The 14,040-nt window shown below is 49.2% G+C and overlaps 1 protein-coding gene across 5 annotated transcripts in view; it reads right to left on the bottom strand.

The window, feature by feature from the left end:
- Positions 1-7,377: 7,377 nt before the first annotated feature.
- The window catches only part of MAST4 (microtubule associated serine/threonine kinase family member 4), a 542,918-nt gene continuing 536,255 nt past the window's right edge, over positions 7,378-14,040 (bottom strand). For all 5 annotated transcript variants that reach the window (XM_044916860.1, XM_044916859.1, XM_044916861.1 and 2 more), the window contains one exon: positions 7,378-13,762. In XM_044916860.1, the coding sequence (XP_044772795.1) occupies positions 9,894-13,762 (3,869 nt within the window). In that variant the 3' untranslated portion in view covers positions 7,378-9,893. The remainder of the gene's footprint in view (positions 13,763-14,040) is intronic.

The following is a 14,040-nucleotide window of genomic DNA, read 5'->3' as shown; positions in this document are numbered from 1 at the left end:
ACAGCAAGAAAGACAGGAAATAGTGAAGAAATGCCACAAACCTCTACTGCAAATGCTCTGCTAGCCTTAGGGGAATTTTTTTATGTAGTCCTGGGTGGGAAGCCAAGTTTTCTCAGAAGTTCTTGGTTAAGAACACAAGGTGGGGGCTAAGGGAAAGTGAGCGAGGCACTTGCCTTGGGTGCAAAATTTAAGGGGGAAACAAAAAACTCAGTTTTAATGCAGTATTGTAAAAACTTTAATGAAAGAAATACATGGTAAATAAAATATCAACATTTTTAAAAACAGGATCCATAATAATAGTCCCATGCTGAACCATATTAGAGCTGGGGCAAAAGGAAAAATCAGTAATACTGATGCTGCCTTTATTTAAAATTTTGATATTTTGTTCATGGTTGATAATTTGCATCAGTTTTTTTTTTTATTTAGTGTTGCATTAAAATATTACCTTCATTACTGAGTTCTTTGGTGCCCCTTTAAATTTAGCACCCAGGGTGGGTGTCTCACTGGCCTCACCCTGTTCCCACCCTGAGGAATGCTAAGAAGTAGGGATTCTCAGCTAACTCCCAGGCCACAGTTCACCCAGGGCCTATTAGCAGGCATGTGATCTCAGTTTTACTCAGAAGCATCTATCCCTTTCCCCTCACTGTCTGGCAGCAGGTCAAAGTGTCCAAGAACTTACACCTTGTTGTCCAAGGTGTTGGTAACTTCCAGCTCCTGGGATCAAAGGCATCCTTCCTTCAAAGCCAAGAGAGGTGGCAGAGATGAATGGGTACCATATCCTCCTGAGCTCTAGGTGGCCTGGACCTGATGAGCGAGGGCAAGCTGAGCACCACTCTGCTAATGAAATGAAACATCACACAATTAGCTGCTTTAATTACCTTGGATATCAGTGCTTGGGAAAACAGGTGCCTGAAAAGGAAGTTTTCCTCAGCTTTCCTGAGGGAGCTGCAATCATTTAAACATGTGTATGGAAGGAGAAAGTAAGTGCTAGAAATATGAGGAGATTGGGCTTCACCCATCATCTACCTTCCTTCCTTCCCCGGGCCTACGATGGTGGGGCACCATTCTGAGAAGGCCAGTTCGAGGCACTGCTGGGTTGGTATTGGCCTTGAGTCTGGCAGCGACCGAGGCCTTTTCTCACTGAGTCCTGGGCTCAGGAGGGACCTGGCATACAAGTGGGCATGGCTGCCTTGGCCAGGCTCTGTAGGTGTGCAGAGTGTGTGTGTGTATGTGGGGGGGTCTTCCAGGCAGCTCCCTACCCGCTGCTATGGGAAAGTCCCCTCCTTCTGGGGACCTGGAGGCAACGCTGGTTTAAACGTTCAGGCAGCCAACCCTCCCAAGTCAAGAGAGAGCACCCCTGCCGACTACAGCACCCCATGCACCCCACTCTTTTGCCAGAGCTACTCACCTCTGAGGAGTCAGTGGGGGAAGGGAGCAGGACACACAGTTAATTTGTTTCATTGATTGTGTTCATTTGCTTGTAGCAAATTAGATGATCCTCTCTGGAAACTCTGGGAGATATTCCTGGTAGTGACCCCGAAGATGCAAAAACCATGCTCACTGTTTCCCCCCTCCCTCCCTTCTTTCTCTGTCCTTTTTCTTTCTTTGTGGCCTCCTCCCTTCTTACCTTTTCTCCTTCCCTCTCTGTGCTTCCCTCCTTCTTTGCTGGTCTCATGCTTTCCTTCCTCCCTTCTTCTGTATCTCAGAGTATGGAAGTTCACACTCTATGAATCCCATCTAAGACAGAACCAAGCCACCGAGTTCCCTGTGCATTCCAGCAAATTCAGGCTCTTCCCTGACTTCAGGATTTAAGCTGTGGATAGGAAATGCTAACTGCTGACTTACCACTCCACAGCCACGCTGTCCCCCACAGTAGTTCACGTGTGAGAACAAAAACACAAGTATTCTGTTCAGGATATCCAGGATGTGGATTGCATCACATGGAAGTCGGTGGGGTCCTAAGGCCCAGCCAAATGTAATTGCCCGTCTTGCTTTCATTTATCAGGCGTGCACCCCTTCCGTGTCATGAAACTTGCTATTCCATAACTGCACACTGATCTAAGGCTTTGTAACAGCTTCTCTGTTTTAAGCAACAGTAAATTCACCCTGCAAAGTCAGAAAGGGAGCTTTTTTGATAGCTGCTGTCAATTTTATTGCTTTATCCTGGTTACTAGGATAGAATCTGGAGACATGGTGTGTTTATTGGTTTTATGTATCACATGTTGTTACTGCTCTGACAAGCTACTCCTATAAAAATGTGTTATTATTGCATGTTGTAGCTCAGTGAGCTGACCCTGCATTTCAAAGTATACTGAAGCAAATAGCATTGAAGTCCATAAAAGCTGACTGGCCTCCATCACAGAGGACTCTCTGCGTGCGCTGCAACTCCCACAGTCTGGTGGCAAATTATCCCTTTCCCTGCAGCCAGCAGCCATCATTGCTAACCGAATGCAGCACAGACCCAAACACAGGCATTATCTGTAAAATTTCCGGATAGGAAACTGTCATCTTAGTCCTACTGGTCCAATTCCCCAATAAGTATCATTTGCAATTTTGAAGTTTACAAAAGTATGAGATGAACGGCTTTTAAATGTTTTTGTATAAGATGCAAGAGGGGCAGCTGACATGGTTTTCTCCCTTGACTGCTAAAGAAAAAGTTAACTTGGGTTACAGCAAGAAAGAGTGTGGTTAGTTCTAAGCAAGTCACAACTGGGGATCCTGGGTGTTTAACTAGAATCAATCGCGTGGAATGTGAGGAGTTAGAACGTTTAATAGGGGAAGGGGGGGTTAGCTTGAAGGCTGCAGAAGAATGGGCCAGCCAGGTATGGCTCCCAGATACTGATTTATCACCAGAATCATCTGGGGGATTCATTACCAAACAGATTCCTCTGCCCTACCCCTAGATGTTGGAATTGTGTTAGACTGGGTTTGGCTCTAGACTCTAAACCAAACGATTTCACGCGAAATATCCTTCCCTAATCTTAATTTTATCAACCAATAGTGGAGTTGTATGTTAAGCTCCATGAGTCAAATGAGTTGAAGAATTGCTCCATATTCTCTAAAAGGAAATTTTGTAACAAAATGGGAATAAGGGGCTAAGGAGCCTTCCAATCCAAGGGTGAGACATCCTGGGGCGTGAAGCCTATTAGTCTCTTGCTACAACTGCTGGGCTGCTCTGCTGCTAAGCTCCCTCGCTCCCCCACCTACCCTCCACCCGTACTCCCATTCCATCCCATCTACTTACAATATGAAATCAGTTGTTGAATAATGCTGGTCTTGAGGAAGGAAAGAACTAATCCACAGATTATTTTTAAAAAGTCATTATTGTTCATGAAAAATTAAACAGTGAACTTCATTGAACTCTCATCCCCCCCCAAATTGAGATATTCTCTAAGCATGTGACTGTTCAAGACAAGGTATTAGATCCCACAAAGATAAGCAGAGGACAGGTGGTCACCAGAGTATCCATCCATCTCCTCCTTCTCCCTGCATGTTCATTCATGGGTTTCCTCAACAGCTTGGGTCTCCCTTTTTTGCTTTCTCTTATCTTTGGAAACAACCTAAATATTCAATAATAGACGAATGACTTAATAAATTAGGTGATGTGAACATCATCATGTTCTATATTCTTGGGTGGGAAAGGAACAATGGAAACCTGTTGGTATGACTAGGAATTAGAGAAATACAACTTAAAATGAGATAAAGGTTTATATCTATTAGTCTGGCAAAAAAGAACGAGCTGAATAATAGCATCGGTGGGATGTGGGGTTATAGGAACTGTGTGCATGGCTTATGGCTGTAGATGGGTGAAGCCATTCAAGAACCCTGTGACAACAATTAGTCAAGTTAAATATGTGACCCACAAATTCTGCGAGGGTATATTTCCCAAGAAAATCTCACATTTCCACAACAATATTTAGTACGGCATTATTTATGGAGGGGGACGTTCAAAGCAGTTTGAGTGTTCATCACTGGGAAAATGGGTAGGTACATGTGGAAGACACCCACCATGGGTATTATACAGTTGTCAGAAGCAGTGGGTTAGAAATAGCTATAGCAATGTATTTGAATCTTAAACATACGGTGTTGGAGGAGGTCGTCGATAGGACATGACTACTGGTTGACCCATGAGCTGGACCTGCGCCATCAGAGGCTCCTCACACCCTCCCCTGTTCCCGAAATGTACACTCTACCCACCATTCCCACAATGGGAGCTGGTTTGAAGGAGCAGTCTGGGGAGAGCCACGTTCTGTTGATCTGGATGGTACACGTAACTGAACCCTGTTAAGACCTCTATACAAACTTTTAAGATTCTGGCACATGGGTGCAGAGATCTACTTGTCTGTGGTCACCCAAGACAAGCCTCATATGCAAGTTTCCTTGCTTATTAAATCTGCCACCTACCAATCTGGACTGGTCTGCCTCTTCCTTCTGTTTCTCCTCCCTCTTCAGGTACAGAGGCCAGTTTGTGAACCAACATAGAGAGCTTGATGGGAAACAAACAAACCCCAAATGACATATTAACACAATTATTTTTATACATTAAAAATACACGCATACAAAACAATACCAGCGTTTTGTAAGAACACAGAAAGATAAACCATTTAATTAACATGGCTGCCTAGTGGGTGGAAGGGGGGAATCAAAGTGTGGGGATAGATTCAGTGAACTCTGGCATAAACTGGCTGAGAACTGGAGAGCAAGACGACCTCAATCGTCTACATCTGGGGCTCCCTGCCATGAGTGAAAGCAATATGGCATGTCCATAAAATGAAATGCCATGCAGCCATTATGAACAACATTGCAGAAGCATATTTATAGATATTGAAATATATTTGTGATTTAATACTCAACCAAAGCGGTCAGCAAACATCATGTCCACTGTTATTTCAGTTTTTTGAAAAAATTAAAAACCGATATACACTGAAGAAGGACAGAGTGGCTGGTGGATTGCAGCAATTCATTTTTCTTCTCCTCCGTATTTTGAATTTGCCTCCTATGACCATGTTAGGCAACGAAAAGGAGTTTCATTGTTTAAGAAAGACTTCTTTTGTTTCTACAGAGGGACAAGAAGAATAAAGAGGTTACTGGTTGTGAGAATTTATAGGTACTGAAAAAGGAGGCAGGCCTTTGCCTAAGGTTCTGTGTTTTTAAATACTAATCGTCAAGCCCAAGGTTTACCAGTTGCTCTTTGAGGTCAGGGAACAAAGAGTTGTTCTAAGGGTGCCCATGTTTAACGAAGCAGGAAGCTGAGGAGCTGGGGCTCACACCACAGGCTGGCACCCCACTGATGGATGTGGGTGGGCATCTGCAGGAATCGCCCTAGTCCCCCAAAGAGTCAATCTGTCTCCAGCCTGGGAACGTCACTTCACAGCACTGTGTAACACAGTGAGTGTATTCCGGAGGGACAGAATCTTCAGGCAAAGGATTTTTATTTAGACAGCTTAGGGCTGGAGGTTATGGCGATGCCAGGCTGACATATGAAGCCCTGGTAAATGCAACATGCTTGCTTCAGGCCTCGCAAACAGCTTCATCCTTCACCTCCTGGCTACTGACAGCCGTCTCCAGGCCATACTTAATGACACAGGAGATGAGTATTTGTTAGAGGCTTTCCGCTGCATAGTATCAATAGACTTTCTGCAAAGCGGTGTGTGGCAAGACCTACTAACCATATACACCAGATCTTTCTTTTCTCGACATCCGAACAAGCTTGACTGGCACGTGACGGAGGACACAGGGAACTCAAGTTTGGGGAGCAGATTCCCTTTTAGAAGCGCTTGCCTGCATCCATGTGTTGGGACTGACCGTCCCCGTGTCAGCCTGTGACAAGAGAGGGCCACCTTGGCTTTTGGAACACACAGTCCCCAGAAATCAGTGGGATGTTGTTGTGTGTTTTTCTGTGAAGACAGGTGCTGAGATTCCAGTACACGGTCCAAGGAGTCTGAACTGCCAGAATACTTGAATCTGGGCCAGACTGACTTTCAATATGCAAAATATAATGAAGCCAAGGTTCAACAAAGCTGTGGTCATGTCTAGCTTTTGTAGATACCTAAGACATGGAGAATATTCATGGGGGTAAAGCTAGAAAAAGAGAGGACTAACACAAATCATTGCTTTTAGAATGGGTTAAAACCATACTGGTAGGTGGGAAATTAAATTTAGAGAGCTGTCCTACCCTTGAGTTGCTTCATGCCTGGCCTGTATTGAAGGAAACAGATTTCTGTAGTTAATAAAGCTACACTTCCTCATGTTACATTTGTGTTGTGAACCAAAAATGCTAGATGGGAAATTGCCTACTGATTGATTAGAATTAATAAAGGAGCCCTAATACAGAGAATGATTAGCTGCCTTGGCTCGTGATTTCCTACCAATCATCAAACATTTAATTTTGCACCATATGATTTTTCTGCATGTAAAGAGACAACGAGATGGCTTCAAGCATTCACAGAGGGGCCCAGACCTGAATGCAATCACATGACATCTGAACATACTTAGAAAGGTCAAGAACTTTAGAGCCAGAAAAAAAAAAAAAAAATATGGATTCTAATACAAGCTCTCTTAACAGGGTGTATATTAAACAAACAACATAGTCTGTCTGGGCCTGTTTCCTCATCTGTAAAATAGGGATGCTGCTACCATCTGGGTTGGGGCTCAAATGACATGGGAGATGAAAAGCATCTTGCCCAGCACTACGCATGCATATACTAGGTAATATATGTATATACTAGGTAGACAACAAATGTTAGGCTGCATCTTTCATTCCTGGTGGTTTCAACGGCTTTGATTACAAGGAAAGAGAAAGGAAGGGAGGAAATGAACGAAGACAGGGCACAATGCTAATTGATGGAGGAAGGTTTTTAGGAGAAGTGAAGTGAAGGAGATGGTGTCCCTGAGGAAGAGACTGCACAAAGACAGTGACCGTGGTGTGGAAGCTGGTAAGTTCTGCAGGCAAGGAATAAGGTTGGGAGAAAATGTAGGAAGGCATTATAGGAAGACTTAATCTTCAAGAAGAGAACAGTTGTGTAAGTTAAGAAAACCATCAGGGGCACCTGGGTGGCTCAGTCAGTTAAACGTCCACCTTCAGCTCAAGTTATGATTTCAGGGTCCTGGGACTGAGCCCCACGTAGGGCTCTCCACTCAGCGGGGAGTCTGCTTCTCCCTCTGCCTGCCGCTCCGCCTGCTTGTGCTCTCTCACTCTCTCTCTCCCTCAAATAAATAAAATCTTAAAAAAAAAAAAAATTAGCAAACCATTCCCCTCCATAAAAAGCAATCTGCAAAGCCCCATACTTCCAATAATATACAGTTATATTCAGTAACACTGTAGAGATGTATGTGTATATTTAAGAAAAGAACATCTTAGTCATTATCTTTTCATGCTAAATTTTTATTTCAATGTTATGCAATTGCATAAGTATAAATATTTGTTCCATATACAACAGTTATGACATCCATAGGGAATTTCTTAGAGAAAATAAGACTGCAAACACTTTATTGCACAGATCCTAACAAACTTTGAAGCTGGTAAATCTACAGCTGGGAGTACTACCGAGGAGCACATCTTACAATCACAGGAGACTGACCAAATAGAACACAGGAGAATTTCTACCAGCTGACCGGAGAGGTTTACAACAACAAACAGGTATTACATGAATGCAACCTTAAGTACTCTTTACTCATCCAAAATGCAAAAACGTATTTGGCAAAAATGATAATACACTATACAAAATATACATAAAAATATCATTTGTAAACAAGCAGCTAGTTGTGCTTTAAAGGAAACTGGACAGTTAAAAAGCAAAGGCTATAAACCTTGAACTACATCCCCGATAGACCTGCCGTGGTGTCTGAGTACAGAGGACCGGGTTATGACAACCGCCAAATACAGATATGAATTATAAATGTTGAGACCACTTTGGAAACCCACGTGAGTTCTTTTAGAATATTTGTTTCTTCTACAATTTCACAATGTAGTGATGGGGAAGAGCTAAAACTACATGGGAAAAAAAAAAATCAGGGGCAAGGAGGAGACTTTTTTTTTTTTTTTCCATTGCCAACTCATTGTACAATGAAGGACAACCAAGTAGTCAGTTAAGTTATGCCTGTGTTTTTTGGAGAAGGGTTTACAGCCTTGCTTAAATAATTTATAATCCACAGGCTGTGCTTAGAGGAACAATTTTATAGCTTGAAGATACTAAGACATCCGAGGGGGTTTGGGTGCTGAATTAGTATTTACTGGTAAGTTTTTTTCTCTTAAAAAACAAAATAAAATATCCTGCTATGGATCCCAAACATCTTATAAAGACTTATCTGTGTGTATTTTCTCTTAGTGCCTTTAGAACTTATGTCAGCAAGTGTCGTCTTACAATACAAAACAAGCCACCAGGACAACTGCAACAAAAACAAACAAAAAAACCCCCTCAGCACTAAAATGATTTGACGAATTCTACATATCCCATGGTATACAAAATTTAAATAAGGCTTAGCAAAAGTAAAAAGGACACATTCAAGCACCAAATAGCTCCACCAAGTCTTTTTGTTAAAAAAATGCTGCTCTTTATTAATACAGTATTTTTTTTTTTTTTGCATACAAATAAAGAGATCGTGTTATGTAATGTATGGAGCTACTCGATGCGTCAGAAATGAATGTGAAACCCAGGAACTTGCTAAAAACAGCAAGCTTCGTCTACAACATAAGGCCCCAGCTATGTATTAAGATGTATCTGATGTCCTGATTATTCATTAATATATATGCTATGATGCCAAAATCTGCCCCCTTTCCCCTCAAAAAAGCAATTTAAAACCTCTTCCAATGCCTGATCCTTCTTAATCGATTTAAGTACTCTCAGATTTGTGTGTGGCCAGGAATTTTCCTTTTTGTTCAAGAGCAGGGCTGGTGCAAAACTACTACAAGATGTGTGCTTCTTGGACTAGTGACTCATAGCATAAAGGCCTGAGTTTAAGAGCATGAAAAGAAGGGAAAGCAAGAGAAATAAAGTTGACGTGTGTTTACAGCCCCCGCTACAGCAAGGGTGAAGACCCCACATACGCGCCCACAGACAAGGACAACTGGCCTTTCAGACAGTTGGACCCAGGATCAGAATGTCCACTGGGATGGCTGTGAAGTGAAAATGGTTCGCTCCCTTGGCTCCGGCCATTCCTAATGGAGGAAGATTCCAAATGCAGTGATTAGAGTAGTTCTTACTTTCAGATCTGGAAACATAGGTAGCCAGATACAGTACTACCAAAGTCTCTCTTGAAAAATACACACGAAAACTCACCATCTACTGTATCTAGGACTTTCTTTCACCTTTAACTCTACTTAGAATGTTTCAACTTAGAAAAATGTAGCTTCATTGAAACATTCTCTTAAAACCACAGACCAAAAAACAGGTGGGTGGATGGGTATAGACAAACAGGAGCGTAGCTATACTTTTCCATACACCCAATTTTAACCGTTTTGCTTCCTTACTACTTTATGGTAAGTGGTAAAGCAAAAATCTTAACTGGAAAAAAAAAAAAGAAAGCTGTGGTAAACAATGCAATCAGCAGCAAGGTACCGACTCTACATCCCAAACCAAACACATTGCTAGGTATTTACAGAGAAAATCTTTTTCCTCAACAACCCTCAACTGTAAAGGTTTTTGTCGTTGCTGTTTGTACAAACACTATCTGGTAACAGTTTTACCGTAACAATCGGGAAGGCAATTGGAAGAAGGTCCCCTCTGTCTGTCCGACTTTCTGCCTTTCTCTCCCTCTCCCCGCCCGGCCCGGCGGCGGCGAGGCTCCAGGCTCTGCCCGCGGGCGTCCCCCCACAGTGCTGGTTTCGAAAGGTAGTCAAGACTCAGGTACACATTCAGGTCGGGTCTCCCCAGTGCGGCCTGGGGCCTGGCCCATTACGGGGCCTTTTTGTGAGGGCTGCTACGCACACTCTCTTTCCCCCGCCTCTGCCGGACCACAAAGTCCTTCTCAGAAGAAAGGGCGATGGGCCGCTCAGGGTTTGGAGCTGGGGACGCCTTGGTGACCTCTCTGCCCGGGTTCTGCTTCCGAGTCTGAGGGGGCTGGGCCGGGGCGGGCTCTCGCCCTTTGGTTTCTCCCACGGTGGCAGTCCCCGCCAAGGCCCTGTCCCGGTGGCCGGCGCCCCCTGCCACACTGGGGCCCGGGTGGTGCAATTCCAGAGTGACGGTGGGGCTCCGAAAGGATGGCAAGGAGTCGCTCTTGGTCATGGGGGTTCGGCCATCCCCACCAGGCAGGGCCTTAGCGGCAGCCCCGCCGGCCTTGGCGGAGGACGCGTCACTGCCGCTCGCAGCGGCCTCTCGCGCCCCGGGTCTGGCTTCGGGAAAGCTGGAGGAGTGGCTCAGAGGCTTCTCCGGGAGGGCAGCGGGGCGCAGAGAGCTCTGCCCGGTGGCCGAGGGTGACCGGCTCATGCCACCACCGGGCTTGCCTGCCTCGGTCGGCGGCTTCTGGGGACTCAGCCCTCGCCCCTTGGCCTCCGGCAAGCCCTTCCCCACGGCAGCGGCCGGCCTCTCCGTGCCCTTCGGCCTGGCCTCGCCGGGCGCCAGGGGAAGGCTGGCCTCGGGCTTCCCGCTGTCGGCCGCCACACAAAGTGCTTCGCTGCACTGCCTGCCCCCAGACCTCCCGTCGGCGGCGCCGGCCGGCGAACCCGCACTCTTGTCTGCCGGTCTGCACAGAGGTGGGCAATCTTTCACAGTGGATGGTCTGGGGTGCTTTGGGGACGGGTTTTGCCTCTCACTGGCAGCGGCGGGTTGCCGGTCTACCGACGCCTCAGCTCCGGGGTGTCCTTGCCACGGCAGCCGCGCGGGCTTCTCCAGCACCTCGGGGGGACGCCCGCCGCTGGCGGGTTTCAGCTTGGTGTCGGCAAGACCCCCTTCGGTGCGCGGCGGAGCGGAGCGTCCACCTCCCCGCTGGCTCGTCGCATCAGCGGCTGTGTTCTGGGAGCCTGGGAGGGCGGGGAGCGCATCCAACACACCCTGGCTGCCGCCCTTGCCCTCTCGGCCGGGGCCCCCCGGCGGCTGAGCCCCAGGCTCTCTGCCCGCTGCAGGCCCACCGCCCGGCTTCTGGGAGGAGGGGGCCCTGTCCGGGTGCTTAGACTGCGGAGGGCTCGGGTCAGGGCCAGGCCTGGGCTTGTGGCCGCCGCCTTCACTGTGCGCTGCGGTCGGCTTGGGGGCACCGTGGAGGCCCGGGCCGGGCTCTGCAGCACCAGGCCCGCCCCCCGGCTCCCTGCCCGAGGAGTGGCTCGGCCGAGCGGCCAGGCCCGGCAGTTCTTTGGTGACTGGGGCGGGCTGGGAGCTACTGCTCACGTGCTTCTGTAGAAGCTCTTCCTTCCTCTCGGGCTCCTGGGGACTGTCTTTCTGCCACGCTGGGCAACCGGAGAGCGGGTCTCCTTTCCCATTCTCAGTGCCGGGGGGCTGCAGGGACCGCCGGGCAGGAGGGACTTCGGGCGGGGGTTCCGTACCACCTCTTCCTCTGCCGGGCTCCCTCTCGGAAGGAGTCCCTGCGGACGGCGAAGAAGAGGAGTCCTCCCTCGCCAGCGGCCTCACCTCAAGCCGGCCGTCTCTGTGGCTTGTTTTCCCACAGGGCCCCCATGCGTTCTCCGTGGGGGTGGGGTGGGGCTGTGTGTAGCCGTCGGGGCGGGGCCTTCCCCCAGAGGGGGCGTTTCTGGAACCGTCACTGGTTTTAGCAGCGGCTGGAGGACACACCTCCACGGAGGGGTCTCTGCGGGAGTCAGGCCCGGTAGCGGACCGCTGGCCCCTGGCTACGGAAGGGCCTCTTTCAGACGATTCCCTCCCGCTCAGCTTCTCCCTCGAGGGGGCGCCTTCAGGTGGCAGCAGGCTGCGTGACCTGGACGGGTCGGCACCGTGGGGGTTCGGCCCCAGGAAGGGGAGGAGTTTAGTGTCGGGGCTGTGGTCTTGGTGTTTGCTGGGGCCCCCCTCTCTGTGCTGGAGATCGCTTTCCGTGGCTGTCACGGGGCTCCTGGCAGCATGGGAAGCTTTCCTGTCCCGCTTTAGCTCAGGCTCAGGCAAGGGAGCTGCTGGTGAATTCTGGAGACCCCGGCTGGAGGGCGGGAACCGGGACTCCAGCAGGTAGGACTTGCTCATCCTGAAGCTGGCAGGGGAAGGCTCCCTCTGACCGGCCGTGTCACCCTTCATGCCCCCGCTGCTGGGGAGAGCCGGTGGCACAGAGGGCCCCACCTCACTGGCGGGGCTGGGGCTCTGTGCGGGCTCCGGGGACAGCAGCTCGGTCTTGGAGGCCTGAGGTCCAGACAGGAGAGCAATATCCAAAGTGCCCTCAATTGGCTTCAGGCAGGACACAGACCTACCTTCCAGCTTATACTCGGAGGGGCTTTTGCGGACAGGTGACTCGGGAGCAACCAAGCCCGGCTTCTCCACTCCACCATCCACCCGGCCGGCTAGGGCCTTGAGAGGGACAAAAGAAACAGCACTGATCTGCGTCGGGTGGGCACTGCTGATGAACGCTCGGCTCTCAGAGGCCGGCAGGGCCTCCTGCTGTGCACCCATGGCCCGGACTGGGTTCCCGGGCAGGCTTTCGTGGGCACTAGAGGTCATCTTGGGCTTGAGCACAGGGCACAGGCTGTCGTCTTTGTCTTCAAGTGACATTTTCTTTCGGAGGTAATCGATGTTGGCCAGTTTGCTGTCTAACTTCTCACATCGGAGACACTCCTTGGCCTGGGGGGCCTTCTCCAGGTTGTCCCCCTTTGCGGAGCTGGACCTGTCCGTGGAGTGACAGAGAGTGTCCTGGAGGGTGCTGGGAGCAGAGGTGCGCTTGAAGTCACAGATGCCCTGGCTGTGCTCCCCAGGTGCCAGGACTTGGCCCGTCGCTGCCCCTTCCGAGGTCACCCCCTCGCTGGCCCGAACGCTCGCCTGCTTGTGAAGAGCCCCTTTCAGTAGACTGCCCAGGGACTGGGTCTCCTGCAAGGCCACTTTGTTTTCAAAATGATTTGACCTTTCCAAAGCCTTTGGGTATATCTTTTTCTCTCTCTCTTCTAGCCGAAAAGTCGAGAGGTTCTCTAAATCACTACCAAGTCCATGGGATTTCTGGTGGGGTTCCTGTTTCTCTGGGAAGCCCTCTGGTTTCTTCACTACCACCTTGGCCTTCAGCTTCTCTCGGTCCAGCTCGTCCACAGACTCCTGTCTCCCCAGCTTCCGGGAGACGGGGCGCTTCAGGCAGCCTTGCTCCACAGGCCTGGCGCGGCTGAGCGAAGGCGCCTCACACACACTCTCCTCCAGGCTCTGCAAGGTCACTTCCCGCTGAGGCTGCTCCCGCTGCGCTTCCTCCTGGGTCACCTCCAGGCTGTGCTTGCGGGAACACAGGTGCTTTTTGTCACTGCCATAGGAGGGGGAGAGCTTCTCCTCTGACTGCACGCGCTTGAGCAGCGGGGACCTCGGGGGCTCTGCGCTCTTGGGCCTCACAATATGTCTGACGATGGTGGGAGGGGAGTGCATTTTGCTGGGAAAGGCCTGAGCGATCTTGGGATTGCCAAGGGAATGTCCCAACAGAGGGGATGGTGACCGCTGGGGGGAGGTGGGCTGTGGCGTTGGAGAGGGGGTCCGGGCCAGCGGGGAGAGGGGGATGCTGCCAGCCGACTTCCGCCTTCCGGACCGGTAGCGCTGTCCGCTGAGTTTGGGGGCCAGACCATGGAGGGTGCTGGGCCGGATGTGTCCTGACCCTGCTGGGGAATTGGGGGCGCTAGAGCTTGGGGAGCTGCTCTGAGAGGAATTAGTACCTGTCGGTAGAAAACAGAAAGCCGTGAGCAGTGGACTCCTTCCCTTTTTTTTCCGTGCTTCCAACCCAAACTCTTTTAGATCAGGTCCGATAAAGGTCAGAAAATTGTCTTACATTTAACTCTAATGAATACACGCTTTTCAGATAAATCTTCCCCACATCAGGGTTCAACCCACTACTTCCTGCCTTAATTAGGTCTAAATAGCCACATCTCATGACTGCCCTATAAATCCTGTTCGTTGCCATCTACATCCTCAACCATCTTTCATTAAGTGGAAT

Source organism: Neomonachus schauinslandi, chromosome 7, assembly GCF_002201575.2.
Source record: "Neomonachus schauinslandi chromosome 7, ASM220157v2, whole genome shotgun sequence".
In the NCBI taxonomy this organism is placed as follows: domain Eukaryota; kingdom Metazoa; phylum Chordata; class Mammalia; order Carnivora; family Phocidae; genus Neomonachus; species Neomonachus schauinslandi.
The sequence above is the reverse complement of the archived record's forward strand: the minus strand, read 5'-3'. Positions and strand labels throughout refer to the sequence as shown.